The 21,667-nt window shown below is 36.0% G+C and overlaps 1 protein-coding gene across 5 annotated transcripts in view; it reads right to left on the reverse strand.

Annotated features, from left to right (window-relative positions):
• Positions 1-21,667, reverse strand: part of EEA1 (early endosome antigen 1) — a 134,830-nt gene that overhangs the window by 50,875 nt on the left and 62,288 nt on the right. For all 5 annotated transcript variants that reach the window (XM_070599481.1, XM_070599480.1, XM_070599478.1 and 2 more), the window contains 4 exons: positions 13,747-14,085; positions 8,096-8,245; positions 6,697-6,816; positions 491-694 (listed from right to left, as the gene is read on the reverse strand). In XM_070599481.1, coding sequence (XP_070455582.1) covers positions 491-694; positions 6,697-6,816; positions 8,096-8,245; positions 13,747-14,085 — 813 coding nt within the window. The remainder of the gene's footprint in view (positions 1-490; positions 695-6,696; positions 6,817-8,095; positions 8,246-13,746; positions 14,086-21,667) is intronic.

Below are 21,667 nucleotides of genomic sequence, written 5' to 3' on the forward strand. Positions count from 1 at the left end.
CAACTTACCAAAATTATTAGCAGCTTTATATTCCAAAGACATATACATTATCAAAATATAAGTAACCACTAAGTCTGAATATTAACCAATACACAGTAACAACTTGATTAGTACTTTTAGTTTATAAATATATTTTCCTATTCATTTTTTTTTCAAAATATCACAAAATGCCATGAGGCAAGCATGCATTATTAATAACCTCTCCTCTTTCCAAATCAGCTAACAAGGGGAAATGATTTGCTCCTGTTTATAAAGGTAATAAGTTACATCCTGGAACATGAACTGAGATTTTCTTTGTCAAATCATATTAACTTACTTTCACTACAATAGCAGCTCACCTCTAAGGTAAAAGAGATGGTATTTGTCAAAAATACATAATATTAAAAAAGTACTAAAAATAACTAGAAAGAAGAATCACTTAAATATCACTTAGCAAAATTTAGAAAGATAAAAATAAATTTTAGAAACAGAATACATTTGACAAGCTTACTTGTTCCTGTAATGTATGGTTTTTTTCTTGTAACTGGTTAAGAACAGCAGTCTCTCCTTCACCAGCCTGAATTTTTGCATAAAGATCTTCTCTTTCCTTTTCTAATAAGGAAATATTTTCTTTACTCTTCTGTAATAAGGCTTCAAGGTTCTGGATCTTTTGGTCCTTATCTCCAATTTGACGTAGTACTTGTTCCAAATCATTCTGTAAAGAATTGAAAACTACTACCTTAAGGATAGAGAACTTAAAAAGTTATGCCTCAGGCATAAAATGATTGATAATAAATTTTACAACTCAAAATTAGTCTTACTTTTTTTACTAATCATTACATTTTAACATGGCAAATTTAATTAAATAATTAGGACTATATATTTAATAATACAGAACTATATTATTGATAATAAATTAGAATTTAACAAAAAAACCTTCAATTAACCACATTCTTACTCTGACACCCCAACCTCACCGCCTACTACTCTTCTTGTTCAATCCATTTCAGACACATGAGACTCCTCATCATTCCTTGATCATACCAGGCACACTCCCATCTCAGAGCCTATGCACTAATTATTTCTTCTACCTGGCACACTTACCCCACAAAGTCACACGGCTCATTCCTTCTCCTTCAAGTATTTGTTCAAATGTCACCTTCTCAACAGGCCTGCCCTGACCACTCCATTTAAAATTGCAGTCCTTCCCAATACTTCCTCTCCTCAATATTGTTTTCTTTCCCTAGCATTTATCTTCTCACACAATAAATAATCTACTTATTTTTCATGTTTATCTGCCTCCCTCCATCCCCTCACTAGAATGTATGCTCGACGAAGGTAGCAATTTTTGTCTGTCGTATTCATTGATGTATCCAAGACACATACGCTCTAAGATATTTATTGAATGAATAGAGAAATAAACGATTACATTCTAACACACCTCTTCTTTTACTTTACCAAGGGCCTCAATGTTAAAGAGAACACAATGCAATAGGCTACACCCAGAACAATGCCCATTAACGTTTTGGAGCTATCTGCCCACAGACTTTGCCTCTGCCTTAATCATTTTAAGAGAGTCCGAGAGCCTCTATCTAGAACAAGGCTCTAACAAGCCCCTCTGCAAACCTTGCAGTAGCCCACACCACCGTGCTGAGACAGAGCCAGCAACCACCTAGTACCCTCAACGATTTGTGCCAGTATCTAAATATTTGAGATCAGTCACTTTCAAACATGCCTCTCATCCCTCTAAGCTTCAATCACAAAATGAAGAAAGGCAACTTAACCTCTCTGCTCTCATCCTCTGTTCCTGTCACTAATGACTCCTCTTCTCCACACTCCACTAATCCTCTGGAACCACAGATCCAGGCCTAAGCTTTTTTCCAAAACAGTCACTCTATTTCCAAGCAGCAACCGAAATCTGGTTCTCCCTTTACAGATGCTGATTGTCCCTTAACCGTCTCTGATACATAAGGACTATTCGCCTGGGCAAGCAGAGGAGGTTGACCTTTTTCTGGTTTTTCACCACCATTACTCTTTCCCTCATGGAAAGTTTCATGCTGCTTTGGGGAGTATGTCGTTCATTTACTCTACCCTCTATTCTCTGTTGCTATGTTGCTATCATCTATAAATCCCTACCTCATTCACTGAAGACTTGAGACCTGATTTAGTCTTTCTCTCAATCCCAATTTCTGCCAATTTCCTGGGAAATACAAAACACACAGAGAATTAAGAGCATGGCCTCAACATTCATATCATGTTAATTCCTGGACCTTTACTCATTCTATTCAGTCACTCACATGTAGGATCTTGTGATCACCTGAAAACTGTTCCAGATGAAGAATTTCAACTATTCTACTCTGTGACCATAACTTCCCAACCGTCTTTCAATTTCAGGACCTCCATTTCTGCTCTTCAATGTCAAAGAGACAATGACCTCTATTTTCTTTTAGCTGATTTAGCACATGCCTAGCTTCTCTTCGTGAACCTCATATATGGATATAAACCAACCTTAAGGATTCTTTCAACTGTATTCTCCATTTCCTTTCACCCCAAAATTTCCAACACAGCCAGCACAAAAATGTTTAATCCTAGATCAGTGTTGCAATCTGCTTTCTCCACACCTGCTTTTCTAAGCACTGTTAGAACAGAATCACAAACCTCCATAGATTGGTGCCACTACAACTTTCTAGACTCCAACCTCCATTATGTTCTCAGAATCATCTTGTCAATCCTTCACTTGAGTAAGGTTCTCACCCTCAAACATTCCCCTCGATAACTACTTAAAAGCTTCAATAATGTCTTCAAATTCTTAATCTCTGCCTGCCTGACATTCAGCTATTACTATCTCCAACTTTATTGCCCCCACAAAAAAATGGGTTTTCAGGAATGATCTACCTTGATTTTCCATCACTTTACCACAAAATTCCATATGTATCCATATTTGCCTCCTTTCCTCAAGCTTCAAAGAATAGCCTTCAGAGGATAAGTTCAAATTCACCACCATTCATATCAGTGACATCAAAGCTTATCAATACCTTACTCCTTCAGCCACTTCTCCTTCTCCAATATCCTCAAGTATTCCCTCTCTTCCGGTCCCTTGCTCCTAGACTATAAACATATCCAAGTATCTCTCGTTCTCAAAAACCCTTCCAAGACCAAGCCCCCTTCCAGTTTCCGCACGGTCTTTACACAATTCACACTTAAATCTCAAAAGTAATGCCTATTTACTTTCTCAACTCCCTCATCTCTCACTTACTCATTAATCAAAAAGCAAATTTTGTTCTCTATCACTTTATTGAAATTAAGTTTTAGAAAGTCACTAATTTATTCAATTATATTTTATTAATCTAATGGACATTTTTCATTTATCATAGTGGGCATCCCCACCACAGACCCACACTTGAAGCTGCTGATTACTCCCAACTTGTGATCCTCCCTAGTCCTTTGGCTTCCACTCTGCAAGTTCTCCTTAATTACTCTGATCATTCTCTCTTTCTTTGGACTGCTCTTCCTCTAATCATCCATCTCTTAAGTGTTTCCCAGGAGTCTTGTGTTACCAGGTGTCTGTTTTTCTCACTATATTCTCTCGCTGGCTGATCACGTCTATTCTAATAATCCCTTTGGCCCCATATATACTGATGTCTCTCACAGCTAATATATACAGCATGGCTCCTCCTCCAAGCTTTAAATTAATATATCCCACAGTTGTCTCAAGACCTGTCAAAAACTGAACTCATCACATTGCCCTAAAAAATGGCCAGTTGTCTCATGTTCACTTACACAGTTGATGACACCTCCATTTACCATGCACCCAATGTTATCAACCTGGAAGTCATTCTCGTTCTCTCTCATTCCCTATAACTATTAAGTGAACAAGTCCTATTTACTTTTTACCTCTCAAGTATTACTCAATTTTCTCCCTCTGACATTTTCTAACAACTGATTGAACTAAGACCATTATTATTTTTCATCTAAACTACTGCATGTATTAGCCTTTTAACTGATCTCCTGTTTCAGAATATTCCCTCTGAAATCCATCTTTCACACAACCACAAGAATAACCTATTTAAAAGTCAAATCTGGCTACGATACTTCTAGATACTTCTATTTTAAGACCTTCAAAACTCTTCTATCTTCAAAGATAAATGTCACACAAGGCCTTCCATAAACTTACCCATGTCTAATGCTCTGACCTCTTCTCTAACCAATCTTTAAATTACACTTTAAGCCCCAGCAAAACCTAACAGTTTAGCTCATACCAGCTTCAGTATCCTTGTCATTGTAACTTCTACTTGGAGTATGCTCCTCACTATCACCATCTTTGCAACCCAGATTGTCACTTATAAGAAGTTTTCAGTGACTGCTCTTCCCCAGGCTCTGAGCCACATAAGTGTCCTCCCCATGCTACTGTAATAATTTTATATACGCAGATAGACTTAGAACTGCACGCATTACATCTCTCTACTTCATTTTTAAGGACTTTCATGTTACCATAATATCAGACTTTGCCTGGCCTATTTGCCAGATGTTTCTTATTCTTCCCCAGGGAATGAGAATTTAACTAATTGGAAAGTTTGGAATAAGGAATTAAGCACATTTAACTCAATCCCTTGCTCTCCCCTCAGTGTAAGAGACAACCTGCCTAAAAGAAGGTGAAAGGCTGTCATCTCCAGCTTTGTCTGTGACTGGATAAATGAATTTAATTCTGGAGTACAGTACAAGAAAGCCCACTTGGCTACAGACCCATGCCAAATTCTCTACCTCAGCTTTACTACTAGCTATTTCTTTGCTACTCTTTACAGTAAAATTCCTAGAGTTACCTATATTCATTGTACCAAACTTCTCTCTTCATTTGCTCTTGAACCCTCTCGACTAGGCTTTTGTCCCTCCTTCTCTATCCAAATTGGTCTTATCAGTGTCATCAATGCCCTTCATGTTACCAAATCCTATAGGATTCTCAGCCTTCATCTTGCTTGACCTCCATCCTTCTGACTATCCAGGCCAAAATCCTTGCAATCATCCTTGACTTCTCTCTCAATACCCCACATCAATCTATCAGTAAATCTGTCAGTTTACCTTTAAAATATATCTAGAATCTGACCATTTCTCACTACCTATACTTTTTCCACTCTGGTCCAAGCCACATCATTTCCTGTCTGGATTATTGTAGTAGACTATTGCCTAATTTCTCTACTTCTACCGGTGTGCCCCTACAGTCTACTCTCAATACAGCAGCCAGAGTAATCTTGTGAGATTATAAATCGATCATGTTACTCCATTGCTCAGATCCCTCCAGTGATTTTTCATCTTAGAGTAAAATCCTTAAAATTATCTACGAGGCTCAACAAGTTCTGACCCTCCGTGATCTCTATCACTGTGTCCCTTTTAATCCTTCGCATCATTACATAACTTCAGCCACTGGCTTCCTGATGTTCCTTGAACATGCACCTCAGGGCCTTTTAATGTACTGATGCTCTTCTGTGATACCTACATGGCTCACATCCTCCTTTCCTTCAGGTCTTTCATGTTCTCAGAGAGGCCTTCCTTGTCAACCCTATCTAACATCGCAGTCCCACCTCCAGATCCCAAGACATGTCCTATTTCCTGTTATCATAGTGCTTTTTTCATCATCATAGCACTTATCACCATCTAAAACACAATACATTGGCCTGTTTACCTTGGCGCTTGTTTGGCTCCATAAGCTCCCTGACAGCAGACATTTTTGTCTGCTTTCTTCATTGCCATATCCACAAAATCACTTCCTTGGCTAACAGTACAGACTAATGCATATTTGTTGACTGACTGAATAAAAGAACAAATAAATGAATACTATTTTGATCTCTATCCATCTGACTCATGCTACTTTCCAAACTCAGAAAGGTAAGAGAGGCATATTACTTACTGCCTCCTTCAAATTCCAACATTATTTCTGTGAGCACATCATTAGCTAGACTGCCATTCCCAGAAGATAGGCACTGTGTCTTACTCATCTCTTTATTTTCAGTGCTACCACAATGCCTGACGTACAGTGCTCAATATCATTCAATGAATTAATGAAAGACTGAAAGAAATAATGAATGCCAAATTTGTTTCACACATTGCACACCCTCTTCCTCTCACTGTTAACAAAACAAAAATTTAACTTCTTCCAATCTTCTAAGCTATGCAATAGAATCTGTATAAATTTAACCCAAGCTTCTAAGCTTCATAAATTTAACCCAATCGTTCATATTTTCTATACCTAAGATTCCAACGTTCATAAGATAGTTCTGAAGCAGGGGAAGACATGACCAAGAAACACTAAGTTCTACTGTAGGAAACACAAAATGTTCTTTTTTTACTGGGCTAACTAAACCAGGAAATTTTATTTGCATTTTTTATCTTTCAAAAAAGGTATTTTAAAAATAATAATAAATAATGTATCATATATAATAATAATTTAAATAATACATTTTTACAAAAATTTATTTGATAAATTTTAATGCTGTCTAGAAATAAACAAATTTACTCATAATAAATAAACCTATAAGTAATTTTAAAATATTTTAGAGAAAATTTTTAACATAGCAATTAAAAGATTTTCGATTATCCAGATACGGAAAATTATCACAACCCTGCATAATCAAGTATTTTTGCATTATCTAGCTTTATCACAACAAAAGGATAATGATTTGGCTAATTTTTGACTAAAAGGCTAATAATTCAAATAATATTCACCTGAGCCTCTCGAAGTTTTGCTGTAGTGCTTTGTTGAAGAGCTTGTTGTTCTTGATGCTGCTGCTTTGTTTTATCTAGTTGATGCTGCAATTCTGTGGAATTTGTTACTTTTTCCTTCAACTTAAACAAAATATAGACGGTCAGTTGACAACTTAAATGCATAATGCTATCATTCATAAATACCTGGCATTACAGTAAATCTCACAATTCTCAAGTCCGAAGAGAAAACTAAATTCTGGCAATATATATACACTGAACTTTAAAAGCAGTATCTCATTACTTATATAATCCTTTTGTGGTTTTTTCTGAGGAAGACTAGCCCTGAGCTAACAACTGCCAATCCTCCTCTTTTTGCTGAGGAAGACTGGCCCTGAGCTAACATCCGTGCCCATCTTCCTCTACTTTATACGTGGGACACCTACCACAGCATGGCTTGCCAAGCAGTGCCATGTCTGCATCCAGGATCTGAACCGGTGAACCCCGGGCCACCAAAGTGGAACATGTGCACTTAACCGCTACACCAGTGGGCTGGCCCCTACTTATAGAATCTTAATCTCATGACTAAGAAACTACTCCCTAGGAATAGACTCTCATCCTAAGAAGAATACAGTTCCTTCTCCAGGTTGACATTTGTTACTATTTTTTGTATACTAATATGATCAAGAAATTAATTACATACAAACTGTTTGGAACAATAATCTAAACCATGGTATCAATTTTTGTTTCATTTTTTTTCCAAAACAATCATAATTATCACTTATTGGAAAAGAATAGGATTGTCTACCACATCCAAGATTCAGAGTATAGAGGAAAATCTGCTGCTGAAGTTACAGATTTTAACTCTCAATGTTTATTCAATTCTAATAAAATACAAAATTTAATGATAACTTTTACTTTAACCAAATAATCATTACCATTTTTGGCAAGCACACTTTTAATTAGGATAGCATTCAATCTTATGCTTCACTTTTAAAAGTGAAAATCCTCAAATGCAAACTCAAAGTTTATGTGCATCACTACGTGTTATTTAACGACCTCACCAACAGTTTATTTCTCACTATTCCTTTAGGAAGCGGTCCTTCCTGGGTAGGAAGGCTGCTCCTGCAGCAGCCTGATAGGAATTCACCCCCAGAAGTTTTCCTGCCCAAAGCTGGAAGAGTAGTCTTCTTTGAACATACTTGTTAAGAACTTTAGGAACTACAACCACAACAAAATGACTTAATGCAGTTAATAAGTAGCTTGTTTCTATTGAGGAGAAATAAATGCTGTAATTTAAAGTTAAAAAAAATTTCCAATTAAAGTTCTTGACAATGAAAAGATTTAACCATAACAATATTTAAGATGCCTCAAATCTATCAACATATTTAATAATATAAACTCATTTGCAATGGTAGCTTACCTGTTCTTCTAAACGAGAAAGTTTGAGTTGCAGATCAGCCACCTGCTGTTCTTTATCCATCAGCTTTTCACTTGAAAGCTGTCTCTGTTCCTTTAGCCTACCATGAGCTTCCCCTAGTTGGCGCTCTGTCTCCAGAAGTTTGCTATGTAACTTAAAAAAAAAGTAGACACATATGTATAAACACAAGAACACACATCACCACCATCACTACCACCACCCACTTTCCAAACAATGTTTTATTTTTCACTGATATAAGTATACTTTAATTTTCATGATACTTTGAAGAAATCTAAAATTCAACTGAATTTTAATCACATAAATTACCATGAATCACATAAAGTTGTGATTAAACATCACAGTTTTCAATTTTTGTGCTCTCTTAAAAAAAAAACAGTGTGGGCTGGCCCAGTGGTGTGGTGGTTAAGTTCACGTGCTCCACTTGAGCAGCCTGGGATTTGCGGGCTCGGATCCTGGGCGCAGACCTACACACCGCTCATCAAGCCATGCTGTGACAGCATCCCACACATAAAACAGAGGAAGACTGGCACAGGTGTTAGCTCAAGGACAATCTTCCTCAAGCAAAAGAGGAAGACTGACAACAAATGTTAGCTCAGGGCCAATCTTCCTCACCAAAAAAAACAAATACGGTGACTCAGAGGCTCTTGTTTGGACATAAGCGTTGGAATCATTTGAGAGACTTAAAAAAATAAAATGAAACAAAAATTAAGACACTCAGGGCACACTCAGACCTATTACACAGTATTTTTTAAAAACTCCACAGTGACAGTGTTTTTCCTTAATAGTGAATCACCATAATTGACTTCTTACATTTGGGTTTTGAATAGAGCACAAAGCATCCCCAAGTCCTCAAACTGGCATATAATTTCTAAATAAAACAGAGGAAAGAATAGTCAAAAAAATATCAGGTGATCCTCATTCACTGACTTTAAAATTGCCAGCCAGTTAAAACTAAAGGAGAAATTTGTCCTGGAGCTAAGAACATCACTTTCTCAAATTCTTTACTTTCTCTGACACTACCAGAAATAACAGCTGGTTTCTCTTGAGGAGAGGGGTAAAGAGGTTTACTGGGGGGGTTTTTTCCCCATTAAGAAAAGAAACATTGTTTGTATGAATCTCAGAAGAATGCCTACACAAGTGCTGGGTGTATAGAACAAAAAAAGAGTTGCATGGAGATAAGGATGCAAGACATTTGACACTGCTTAGCACTGACAGTGCTCCTACACACCAGCCTCATAACACATAACACATTTCATTTAAATTCATGTGCCTCAACAAAGTTAAAAATTACTACCAAGCAGTCTATAAAATTTCTTTCAATCCAAACTATTCAGGTGATATACGAAAACATTAAGAATCTACAGCCTTTGTTTCATATTTATACTTACATGCTCTGTATTTGCGTATTTCTCCATAAAAATTCATAAATGGCAAGGAAAAAATAAAGTTCTACCAGAAAAGCAGACACCCACTATTTTCTCATGCTATGAAACAAGCTGTGGCTTTCAGAATATATGCTATCCTTAATAAAGACCAAAGTTAATTTCTAAATTAAAACAGGCTTCCATCTAAGTAAAACAGGAATGAGTAACAGTTAAAGAGAATGCATTTAATTTATCCTTGTTTTCAGCCAGCACTTTGATATCTCTCCCTTTTCTTCTTCTTCTTCTTAAAATGCAGTGAATTTGTACTATAACAACTACCCAAACCTTCTCCTTCTCATTAAAAGAATGAGCTCCAAACCTAACAAGTGAAAGAAAAGGAGGCCTTCAAAGTGAACTCATATTTCAAGCATCCAAGCGCTTGATCTCTTATAAACAAGCATCACCCCTAATTCCTAAACTTGCTGGGTAAGAATCTCTTGATATCACTGTTAATCCACAGATAAGCAGACTTCTGCTCTAGGAGTTTAGATTTAGGACATTTGAGCGGAAGCCCAGAAATCCATGTTTTCATAACAAGACTCAGATGATATTTGGTTTCAGGAAAGTTCAGAAGTTACTTGCCAAAAAGCAACACTTCAAAAAGTAGCAGTTTTCAATCTCAACCGCACAGTACAATCACAGGGGAAACATGTAAAGACACCAATGCCCGGGCCTATGCCCCAAGATTCTGTTGTAACTGGATCCAAGGTGAGGCCTTGATATCGGTTATTTTTTAAATCTCCTCAGGTGATTCTGATGTGCACATAGAGTTGAGAACCAATGATTTAAAAGATAACTATTGCTCTGAAGTGAAGATTTACTGAAGAAGTGAGAAAAAGTATTATAAATAACTTAGTCACTCACTGCTGTACTGTTCCCGATAAATCCCTCATCTTTAACAAAGAAATGAATCTCAAATCAAAGCTGCCCAAGGGTGGAAGCAGGCCAAATCACTTAAACAATGATGCCTATACCATTTTAGAGTAAATATGTTAAAGGAAAACAGGATAAATAAAGAGCAAAAATAATACACATTGGAATTATTAACAGAATGGTCTATGCTAAAGTCACACTTTAAGATATACATATATATGTTCCCTAATAAATTCAGTTTTGTAAATTTATACATATAACTTATATACATAATTCTTTATTCATTATACTCCTAATAATGTTTACTGAGTGCCAGGCCCTACTCTAAATGCTTCACAAATATTAACTCATTTGATCCTTATAATACTGCCACGAAGAGGGTTCCATTATTATCCTCATTTTATAGATGAGCAAACAGAGGCACAAATTAAAGAACTTGCCCACGATCACTCAATTTGTAGGCCACAGAACTGGAACTCAAGCACTGGTCCCTAAATCCACTTACAAACCACTGTGTCATTCAAGATGGCATATTGGATAATTTTTAAAAATTAAATTGATGACATCTAATCTTTTAATTAGGTAACAAATCATTCTCTGCACATCTGGGGCTATCTCAGAAGTATTCATGAACACAAATAGGATGAACATCGGCTATTTTGTTTTCAAGTCCTTTGTTGACAATTGCCAGCTATCTAGGTTTGTCAGCACTGAAATGCGGGGTGAGGATACTGTGGAGAGCAAACCAAACCCAGTTCATGCTTATATTCTTTCAGGATAGTGAAAAAAGGTTTACAGTGAGGTTCACTTTCATTCTTTCAATAAATATTTACTGAAAGCCCTAAGTATAGAGGTTGATAGAGTACAGAAGAAAACAAATTCCTCCCACTAAGAAGGTCACAGTCCAATGGGAATGGCAGAGAATATGCAAGTAAACAAAAAACTAATTACACAACATAAAGTGTTACAAAGAAGAAAAAAGCAGCAGCTGGCTTAAATAAAGAAGCAGTCTAGAATATATGGAAACAAGCTATTTAAATAGAGTGGTCCTGGAAGCCTTGAGTGAGGAAAAGGCTTGTAAGCCAGTCTTGGGAAGAACTGAAGCCAAGAGCACACTAAGAAAAAAACATGGGCAAAGCACCTAAGGCAGGAAAGCACTTGAAGTGCTGGTGTGTTTGAGGAACTGAAAGGAGATCAACATGGCTTCACAGTGGCAGAAGATGAGCGGAAGACAAAGTATGAGTCATACTCCATGCAGAGGCTTACAAGCCAAAGAACAACATTTGGATTCAATTCAAAGTATAATGCAAGGCCACAGGAGGGTGTTAAGCAGAAGGATAAAGTGACGTCATATCCTTCATGTTTTAAAAAGATGTCTCTCGCTTCGTATGGAGAATAAATTAAAGAGGTCGCTAGAAGAAGGGAAATTTGTAAGAAGGCTAATACAGTAGCCCAGGTGAGCAGTGATGGTGGTTTAGACTGAGGGTGGTAGCAGTGTAGATCAAGAAAAGTGGACAGATTTGGGACATACTTCGAAGGCAGAATGCAGACAGCATGCTGAAAGAAAGAAGACACACAGTATCACTTTAAGGTCTTCAGTATGACCTCTTTATTTTCTATAGAATTGTGACTAAACCAAATAATCACATACGTATTCAGGTCTTTGTTATAAAAATGTGTTTGAGTAGGCTCTCAAAAATTCCTGATGCTGCTCCACCCACTGACAACCAAATAAAGCCCAAATCTTCAGCGTGCTACTTAAGGCCCTCCACAATAAAGTTCCACTCGCTCTTTCCAGTCACAATAGTCCACTCCTATTATACATACCCTATCCCGAAAGCAAATCAGTGTCTCTTCCTGGTTCTCAGAATATTTTCTTGCCACTAGTTTACTCTCACTAATCCTTCTGCCTGGGAGACCTTCCTGCCTTCAAACTGCCACATGTCAAACAACATCCAATATTCACAATTTCAAGCACCACTTCTCTCTCACACAAAGCTTTTCCTGATTACATAACTAGATGAAACAATTACAGGATACGAAGTACTATGAGGAAGAAAACAAGAGCGTAGCTCTGTCAAAGTCCCATAGTGTATGAGACCATTTTCTTCTAATACTCATGTTCTTTGGTATAGGACAGTATACGCCTTATCTTCAATGAGACTTACATAATCATTTAAGGTAGAACACTTTCATCTCTATATCTTCTAACAAATAAGGCATGGTGTCTTTTAGAAACCATAAATGCCCAACTGTTTATCTGAACTGAAAGTCAAATGTCTAAGTTATTTTTAAGTTATTCACTGATATCCCCAAGCCTCTGTTTCCTTCAATTATGAAAGCCTGCATTTATTCATTCACTTACTTACTCACTAAAACGTTTGCTGATTAAGCAATGTGCCAGGTAGTGAAGATAAAAAATGAGTAACACATGGTCTTTGTACCCAAAGGTTGAGAGTCTAGTGAAGAGAGGCACAAATTATGATAATATCCTATACTGCGGTAAGTAAAACAATCAAAACATGTATATGCTAAAACCATCTTTTTGGGAATGGAGTAAGAAGTGGCAATGTTCAGAAAAGGATATCTAGAAAAGTGGTAAGTGAAGTAAGCAGTATTTATAAGGCAGAGAAAGAATATTTCAGGCCAAGAAGTCAGAAGGATTGACGCCACAAAAGCAAATATCACTGTCATTTAAGTGAAAATAGTTGAACGCTATCAAAAAAGTGGCTGAAGACTTTAATCTCCCCAAAATTTTCATTTTTAAACCAATTTTTAATGTTATCTATAAGGAAGAATTAGAATACAAAATTTAAAAATTAAGTTAATGGCAAAGTCAAAATCATATTAAACTTCATCTGATAGACATTATTTACCTATAAAAAATAGTTGTTAGGACTAATTTGTTTTCTCTTAAAATATCTAATTTTCATATTGTTGGTTTAACAATAATTGCATTTTGAAAATTTAATAACAAAAAAAAATATATAAGAATTTTAAAATTAAAGAATGGTCAACAATTTGAATTAATTACAACAGTTAATACTTACTTAATACCTGCTAAGTACCTACAATGTGCCAGGTACCATCCTAAGCAATTTATACGTATTAATTCATAAACACTTCATGATAGACACTACCATTTTTTTTCTCAGTAAAGGAAAGTGAAATTAAAGGAAATGAGATCTGACTCAATACAAGAGGTTGTGAAAATTGAGTTACTTTTTAAAAATCACAAAATTTTTTTAACGAACTATATTATGATCAAATAATCATCAAACATACTAAGAAGAAACCACAGGGGGAATTGCAATAAATAAGAGTAACATCTCTTACTTGATTAATCTCACTTTGGAGTTGTAACCCATGCTGCTCTTTTTCTTCTCTCTGTTGTTGTAGCTGTTTAAACTCTGCCTTAAGATGCTGGTACTTGGTCTCTGCTTCTGATAATTCTTCTTTGAGCTTTTGAGTAGCTTCTCCCTTTTCACCTAGTTCTGCCTGTATTCTCTGCAGGGAGCTTTCAGATGCAGATAATCTTGACTGAAGCTGTTGACAATCTAGGTCTTTTTGATGAAGGTTTGCTTGTATATTCTTTTTACTCACACATTCTTCATTATGTTTCTCCTCTAACTGAGTATAGTCCACTTCTTTCTTCAGCAGTTTTTCAGTCAAGTTCTGAAATATCAATTTAACAATTTATTTCCTTTCCTAATATTTTTAATTATTCTAATTATTCAAACAATCTTCAGAGCAGTACCATTGCCTACTAAGTATTTTAGTCAATAATACAATATAAAAATAGTAAAAATATTCTAGCCAAGAAGGATTGTTATTACATACTAACATGATTTTATTATTGGTCTACTTGACTACGCTCTACTAATATAATTTAAGAATTACCAACAAAATTTTGACATAAAATGAAAACACTAAAATATACTACATTCTGTAGCGTGTGCAACATATTCATATTCTCCCATTTGAGTTAGAAACTAAAACTGCTCTTATATCATGAAAAATTATTTTAAATAATATACTATGGCAATTCTGATTTTTAGCTTTGCAATTTCATAGTTGGTAAGAGTTTCAGCATACCAATACTATTCACTGCTCTAATATGCCTGATCCTACTGATTCTTTACTCTTGCCCTTCTTGATAAAGACCTTTTTTTTTTTATAGTGAGGAGGATTGGCCCTGAGCTGACATCTGTGCCAATCTTCCTCTATTTTACATGTGAGATGCCACCACAGCATGGCTTGATGAGCAGTGTAGAGGTCCACAGCTGGATCCGAACCTGCAAACCCCAGGCCACCAAGGTGGAGCATGTGAACTTCACCACCGCACCACTGGGCTGGCTCTGGTAAAGACTATTTTTAAAAGTCACAAATTTAAGACTAACTCGAACTTCTTTCTATGTATGTAAAAATAGTGATCTAAAAATATCACTTACCTGCCTCATATTTTATTATTTTACTCAATACTGTCAAGTACAAAATACAAAAATGATACCTCCAATCAAAGATCTGGACCAACCAGTCTAACCAAATGTCAAATTCCGGTCTCAGTGGAGTTGTTACAATTAATATTGAACATTTTAAGTCAACACATTTACACATAAGATATGGACCAGAATTTTGACTCAATTCTATAAGAAAGATAGCCAGGATAAGAAGGCAGTATAAGCAGCTGATGAGTCGAGCGTGCTAGAAGGAGACCATAAAGAAGTAGCCGAGGACAAGCAAAACCTCTGGCCTTTAAACAGACTATTATCTAAATGAAACACACACACCAAAAAAAAGTCTTTTTTAAGAAAGTTAAAACACAATGTGCAAGTAAAAATGGATTAATACAAAAGCTGTGTCAAATTTCTTAAGTGCATAATTTTTTTTTTAAATAAAATAAGTAAAATCAGGTGGGACTAAAAGTAAGTTACAATTACCTGAAAATAAAGTTTGAGCTTTAGTGGTCAGAGGAGTTAAGTAATAGGTATACAGGACTCATGCCATCTGCTCTATACAAAAAGACACAAATATATAAAAAGACACAAAGAAACAGACAAACAAGTTGCACATGGGGAAACAGCAAATATTATTACCTCAAGGGAAACAGTAAGTCTAGGTACCAAAGTGGGAAAGGCAGAAGAGAAGGTTCTTGAACACTTGTCTGAGAAAAAGTGCATTAACGTAAATTATCACGTAGGAATATCCTATAGAAAAAGCAGTGTCCAGAAAGATGACAAGTATATATGAGAGAGACAAGATAAGAGACAAGCTTAGCGTAAAGAAGAGCAACCTGAAGTTTGCAGCAAAATCAGCCAAGAGATGTGTGCCTTGACCAACCAACAGAAACAGAAAAAAGAGGTGGAGCCAAAAGACTTAAGAAAAAAATACTTTTGGGTCAAACCATATGTTAGGAAAATTTTCTTTTTATAAAGATTTCTTTGTGTTACTGATTAGTAACTCCAAATCTTTCTTAATACAATTTTACATTTCTTTATTTTAAGAAAACAGCATTCATTTTAGAATCTGTAAGCTAAATTAAGTCTATTCATTGATCTATAAATGTTTCCCATCTTTTTAAAGAAAATTCTAAGTTATTGAATCTCATGAATGCAATCATGCTCACAAATACTGAGAAGCTGCAGAGGATAGGATTTAAAAACACGCTACAAAAATCAAGGCTAGTACTGAGTTAGTGAGTCGTCTTCTCCACAGGCTTGCTTACAAACTGACCAAGTAATTCCGCCAGTTCTACACATAAACGATCCCTCAGACAGCTTCACTCTTTAAAACGCAAAAATGCAGAACAAATGGTGACTCTTTAGAATTCACTTGTCCTAAAAATTAATCAAAATCTACCTGCTTTATTGCACAGATGAGGGATAATTCAATTTTCTTTAAAAGAACCTGAACCACTCTTTTTAAAAGAACCTAATCCACTCACACCATATAACTTTTACATGGAAAAGGCTAACTATACTTAGTTACCACAAACTTTTCATTCCTTTTATGGTCTTCCCATAGAATCTCAAGCAAAACAGTACAGTGAATACATGGTTTTTGAAGATTGATTTTTTTTAAAGTACAGTAGAATCCACTAAAGAAAATAATAATTGCACTTTCACTTCTCCATATTAATCCTTATAACAAAATACAAGATAGACATTATCATCCCCATCGTATGGATGAGGAAGCTGAAGTCGAAAGAACCTGATATGACTCGGCCAAGTGACACAGTCACATATTATGATTCTAAGTCCAATGAATTTTGTTTTGTCTTGTTTTGCTTTTTGCTTTTTTGGTAAGGAAGATTGGCCCTGAGCTAACATCCGTGCCAGTCTTCCTCTATTTTGTATGTCAGACACCACCACAGCTTGGCTTGATGCAGGGTATGCAGGTCCACACCGAGGATCCAAACCAGCAGACCCCCTGGCTGCTGAAGTGGAGCACACAAACTCAACCACTATGCCACCAGACTGGCCCCCTAAGTCCAATAAATGTTTCACAACACAATTTAAACACTCAGTGAGTCAATCTGTGCTCCTCAACATATATCCCATCCAAGTTTAAATTATAAAATGAATGGTAAGCCTAACTCATAATACAATTATCAATGAGTAAGCAAAATTCTTTCCTTCCAAATGTCCAGTCCTCTTTTGATTTTCTCACCAATTGTTCTCTCAACAGATTTTCTTACAAAGACAATTTTTCCCTGTATGATGCTCCAGTATTCCCTTGTTGCTTGTCCAGGTAATGAGAATGAATGCAAAAAGAATGGCATTTTTTTTTAATTGAGTTCATAATAGTTTACATCATTGTGAAATTTCAGTTGTACATTATTTCTTGTCCATCACCATTATAAGTGCTCCCCTTCAACCCCTGTGCCCACCTCCCACTCCCCTTCCCCTGGTAACCACTGAACTGTTTTCCTCATCCATGTGTTTGTTTATATTCCACATGAGTGAAATCATATGGTGTTCGTCTTTCTCAGTCTGGCTCATTTCGCTTAGCATAATACCCTCCAGGTCCATCCATGTTGTTGCAAATGGGATGATTGTGCCTTTTTTTTTATGGCTGAGTAGTATTTCATTGATATATATACCACATCTTCTCTATCCAATCATCAGTCAATGGGCACTTGGATTGTTTCCGTGTCTTGGCTACTGTTAATAGTGCTGCAATGAACACAGGGGTACATATGTTACTTTGGATTGTTGATTTCAAGTTGTTTGGGTAGATACCCAGTAGTGGGATAGCTTGGTTGTACAGTATTTCTATTTTCAGTTTTTTGAGGAACTTCCATACTGTTTTCCATAGTGGCTGCACCAGCTTGCATTACCACAAGCAATGTATGAGGGTTCCCTTTTCCCCACATCTTCTCCAACATTTGTTGTTTTTTGTCTTGGTAATTATAGCCATTCTGATGGGTATAAGGTGATATCTCATTGTAGTTTTGATATGCATTTCCCTAATAATTAGTGATGTTGAGCAACTTTTCATGTATCTGTTGGCCATCTGTGTATCTTCCTTGGAAAAATGTCTGTTCATATCCTCTGCCCATTTTTTGATCAGGTTGTTTTTTTTTTTTGGTTGAGTTGTATGAGTTCTTTATATACTTTGGAGATCAACCCATTGTCTGATAAATGATTTGAAAATATTCTCTCCTAGTTGGGGGGTTGTCTTTCCGTTTTGTTCATGATTTCTTTGCTTTTGCAGAAGTTTTTTAGTCTGATGTAGTCCCATTTGTTAACTTTTTCTTTTGTTTCTCTTACCCAAATAGACATGGTAAAGAACGGCATTTTTTAATGCCTGATAGTTTACAAAGTGGTTTCAAGGATCTCATCTCATTTGTTCCTCAAAACAGTTTGGTGAGAAAGAACAAAGTGAACTACCTGTAGCTTTCCAACATCTCATATTTTGTGCTCCAATATTTCCCATATCTAGCTCTCAAAATGAAATGCCATTAACCCCTCAGCCATGTGAAATGCTCCTTAGCAACCTTAAACACTATGCTAAAAAGCTCTGTCTTCTACAAAAGCCTTTCCAGGTTTACTAGGCAGTAAGTTAGGAAAACTTCCACCTTGGTCTTGATCCAACCCTGTTATCACAACACTTACCAAATAAAAACAATAAAAAATATTCACTGAGGCACTTAGTAAAACCTAGACACTGGTCTAAGCACTATTTTTTTTTTTAAAAGATTGGCCCCTGAGCTAACATCTGTTGCCAATCTTCTTTCTTTCCTTCTTCTTCTTCCCAAAGCCCTCCAGTACATAGTTGTATATTCTAGTTGTGATTGCCTCTGGTTGCGCTATGTGGGACACTGCCTCAGCATGGCTTGACGAGCAGTGCCATGTCCACGCCCAGGATCCGAACCAGCGAAACACTGGGCTGCCGAAGCGGAGTGTGCGAACTTCACCACTCAGCCATGGGGCCCGCCCCTGGTCTAAGCACTTTAACATCTATTAATTTATTTAATATTCATATCAATCCTAAGAGGCAAATGAGTTTCAGCAGAAGAGGAAAGAGACTTTGAGAGGTTGAGTGTCACAGCCAGTCAGTGGCAAAGCTGGGATTTACACATGTCTTTGACCACTGTACTACACTGTTCATACCAATTTACCACTTTGCAATACAGCGGTAAAACACAGCAATATGACTACTTGCCATATCTGGCTACTGTTTTAGCCTATGAGCATCTTAATACTGGGAAGGGGAGAGCAATGAAGGGCTGAGAAGGTGTGAGAAGTGAGACCCAAAAAATTAACTCAGTTTCTTACAATGACCTATATTATACTAGTAGCTATAAATAAGCATATGATTTTGTTCAGAATTTACATGGAAATAGTTAAATTGAGCTGTAGAATTTTGTTTAAGCATCAGAATATAATTCTTACTAGAAGTTAAGAAGGAAGTTTCTTCAATATTGCCCTTTGTTTTTTAAGTTTTCAAAGCTATTAATTACAAAACACTGGTTTAATGCTGAAAATCTTGACATTAGCACAAAAGCAATTATTTTTTCCATTCATTATATATTATAATGTTATCCATCCACCCAGATGCTGCCTATGACCCACAAAAGCTTCCCAAGGCATTTTATGTAATAGCCTTCAAAAGACCATATACAGGGGCCGGCCCGGTGGTGCAGCAGCCTAAGGTTCACAGATTTGGATCCTAGGCGAGGGACGTACACACTGCTCAAGCCATGCTGTGGTGGCGTCCCACATACAAAATAGAGGAAGACTGGCACAGATGTTAGTTCTGGGCCAGTTTTCCTCACCAAAATGAAAAAAAACCATATACAGAGATTTCCAAATTCAAAACACTTGAATATCACCATTTCAACAATATGGTTTGCCCAGGACACGGGGTGAGGAGGAATGGGGGAGGCAGATAGCAAGGATAATAAAAAAAGGCAGATGCACCTTTCTACTTGCTCTAACTGGTGAGCAAATCCTAAACAGAAAAACACTTTGAAAAAAAAAATTGTGACGTCTTATACTTATGTAAGGATTATTAAGAGTAGTAGAAAATGCGATTATCCCCTAATAAAAAATATTTCAATTTTGGGGAGCTCCGTTCTAGTTGCTAGAGGCTGCCCAGTTCATAAATCATTTAATAAAGTCAATTAGATCTTCAAAAATAAAAAAAAGAAATTCCAATTTTAACATACTAAACCATCTTGATTCCATGTATTATTCATAAAATAGCCATAGTACTTCCTTTAATAATGTGTGTGTGTGTATACAATCTGTGTTTCATTACCTGACTATAAATTTTAGGCTATCAATGTCAAATCATGTCCCTTATTAATAGTTTAATGTTTCCAAAACACATAATAATTTACACTGATCATAATCATCCACTGCATGTACACATCCTGGTCAGTTTCCAAGAGGTAGAAGGTCAACTCCAATCTCAAAGAAATTAAATATCAAACTGAGGGACGAACATAAAACTAAATTGTATGTAGATGTTTTCTATGTACAGTTTGACAGGAGGAAAAAAAGAGGAAGGGAGGCACAGAGGTTTTCATAAGCCACAAAAAAGTTAAATTTTAAAAACCAGTCAGAATCAAGAGTTGACAGAGAAATGGACAATGCCAAACTGGTATAATTACTTTGGAAAATAGTTTGGGGTCTGTGAGTCAATTTAAGCATGTGTGTAGTTTACATGCTTCCAACCCAGCAATTTCACTTGGGAGTATATAACAGAGAAATTCTTGCAGAAATGCATGAGATTTGCATGTGAATGTTCATGGTTGCAATATTTGTATCAGCAAGGAAAAAGAAAAACAGGGTGAAAAAATAGAAGGTATGCATAGATCACTTCTGCTGCATACCAAAGAATAATATAATTGTCACATGGAAATGCATTTATTTGATTGAATTGTAAACTGAGCTAGTAGCTTTTTTATTCATGAAACACAATTTTTACCAGAAAGAATGACAGAAAAACTGTGATTATTCAGACCTGAGTTGGAAGAGAACATGTCACTTCAAAGAATAGAACTGAGAGCATCTGTTGTCAATGATAAAATTCAAGCTTTCATATGAAGCTTAGAATTTTGGAAAACTTATATCCACCACCATGAGCTTGATGGTGATATTGACAAACGTGATTACTCTTATACTGAACAATGAAAAGTGCTAATATTTGGAAGATCTGCATAACTCAGTGAACCAATATTTTCCACATGACTAATGCACGACTGTTACAAAATCACGCACAGGAAAGATATCCTCAAATGGGAGACAGAGAAATGAATTTTAATATTACAAAGTACAAAAATTGTACTGATATGGTTTCAGATTCTACATTGTAGCTAACTTTTGAGAGACTATAACTTATCTAGTTTCAGTATAGTATCAAATAAAAACAGATACAATTATCTGAAAAGGCTATTAAGATATTCCTCCCTTTACCAACTGTGCATCTGTGAGCCTGAATTTTCTTCATACACTTCAATGATATCACAACAGATTAAATGTAAAAACAGATACAAGAATCCATCTGTCTTATATTAAGCTGGATATTAAAGAGGTTTGCAAAAACGTAAAACTCCACCACTGTTCTTTTGTTTTGGAAAATACAGTCATTTTTCATAAGAAATGGTATTTATGTTAATATTTAATAGCTTATGTTTTTAAAATAAATAACATTTTTTAAATTTAGGGTTTAATTTCTAGTACGGTAACTATCTATAGATATAACCCAAAAAAACAAAAGCTCTTCAGGATCCGTAACAATTTTGAGA

Source organism: Equus przewalskii, chromosome 29 (assembly GCF_037783145.1).
Source record: "Equus przewalskii isolate Varuska chromosome 29, EquPr2, whole genome shotgun sequence".
Classification (NCBI taxonomy): domain Eukaryota; kingdom Metazoa; phylum Chordata; class Mammalia; order Perissodactyla; family Equidae; genus Equus; species Equus przewalskii.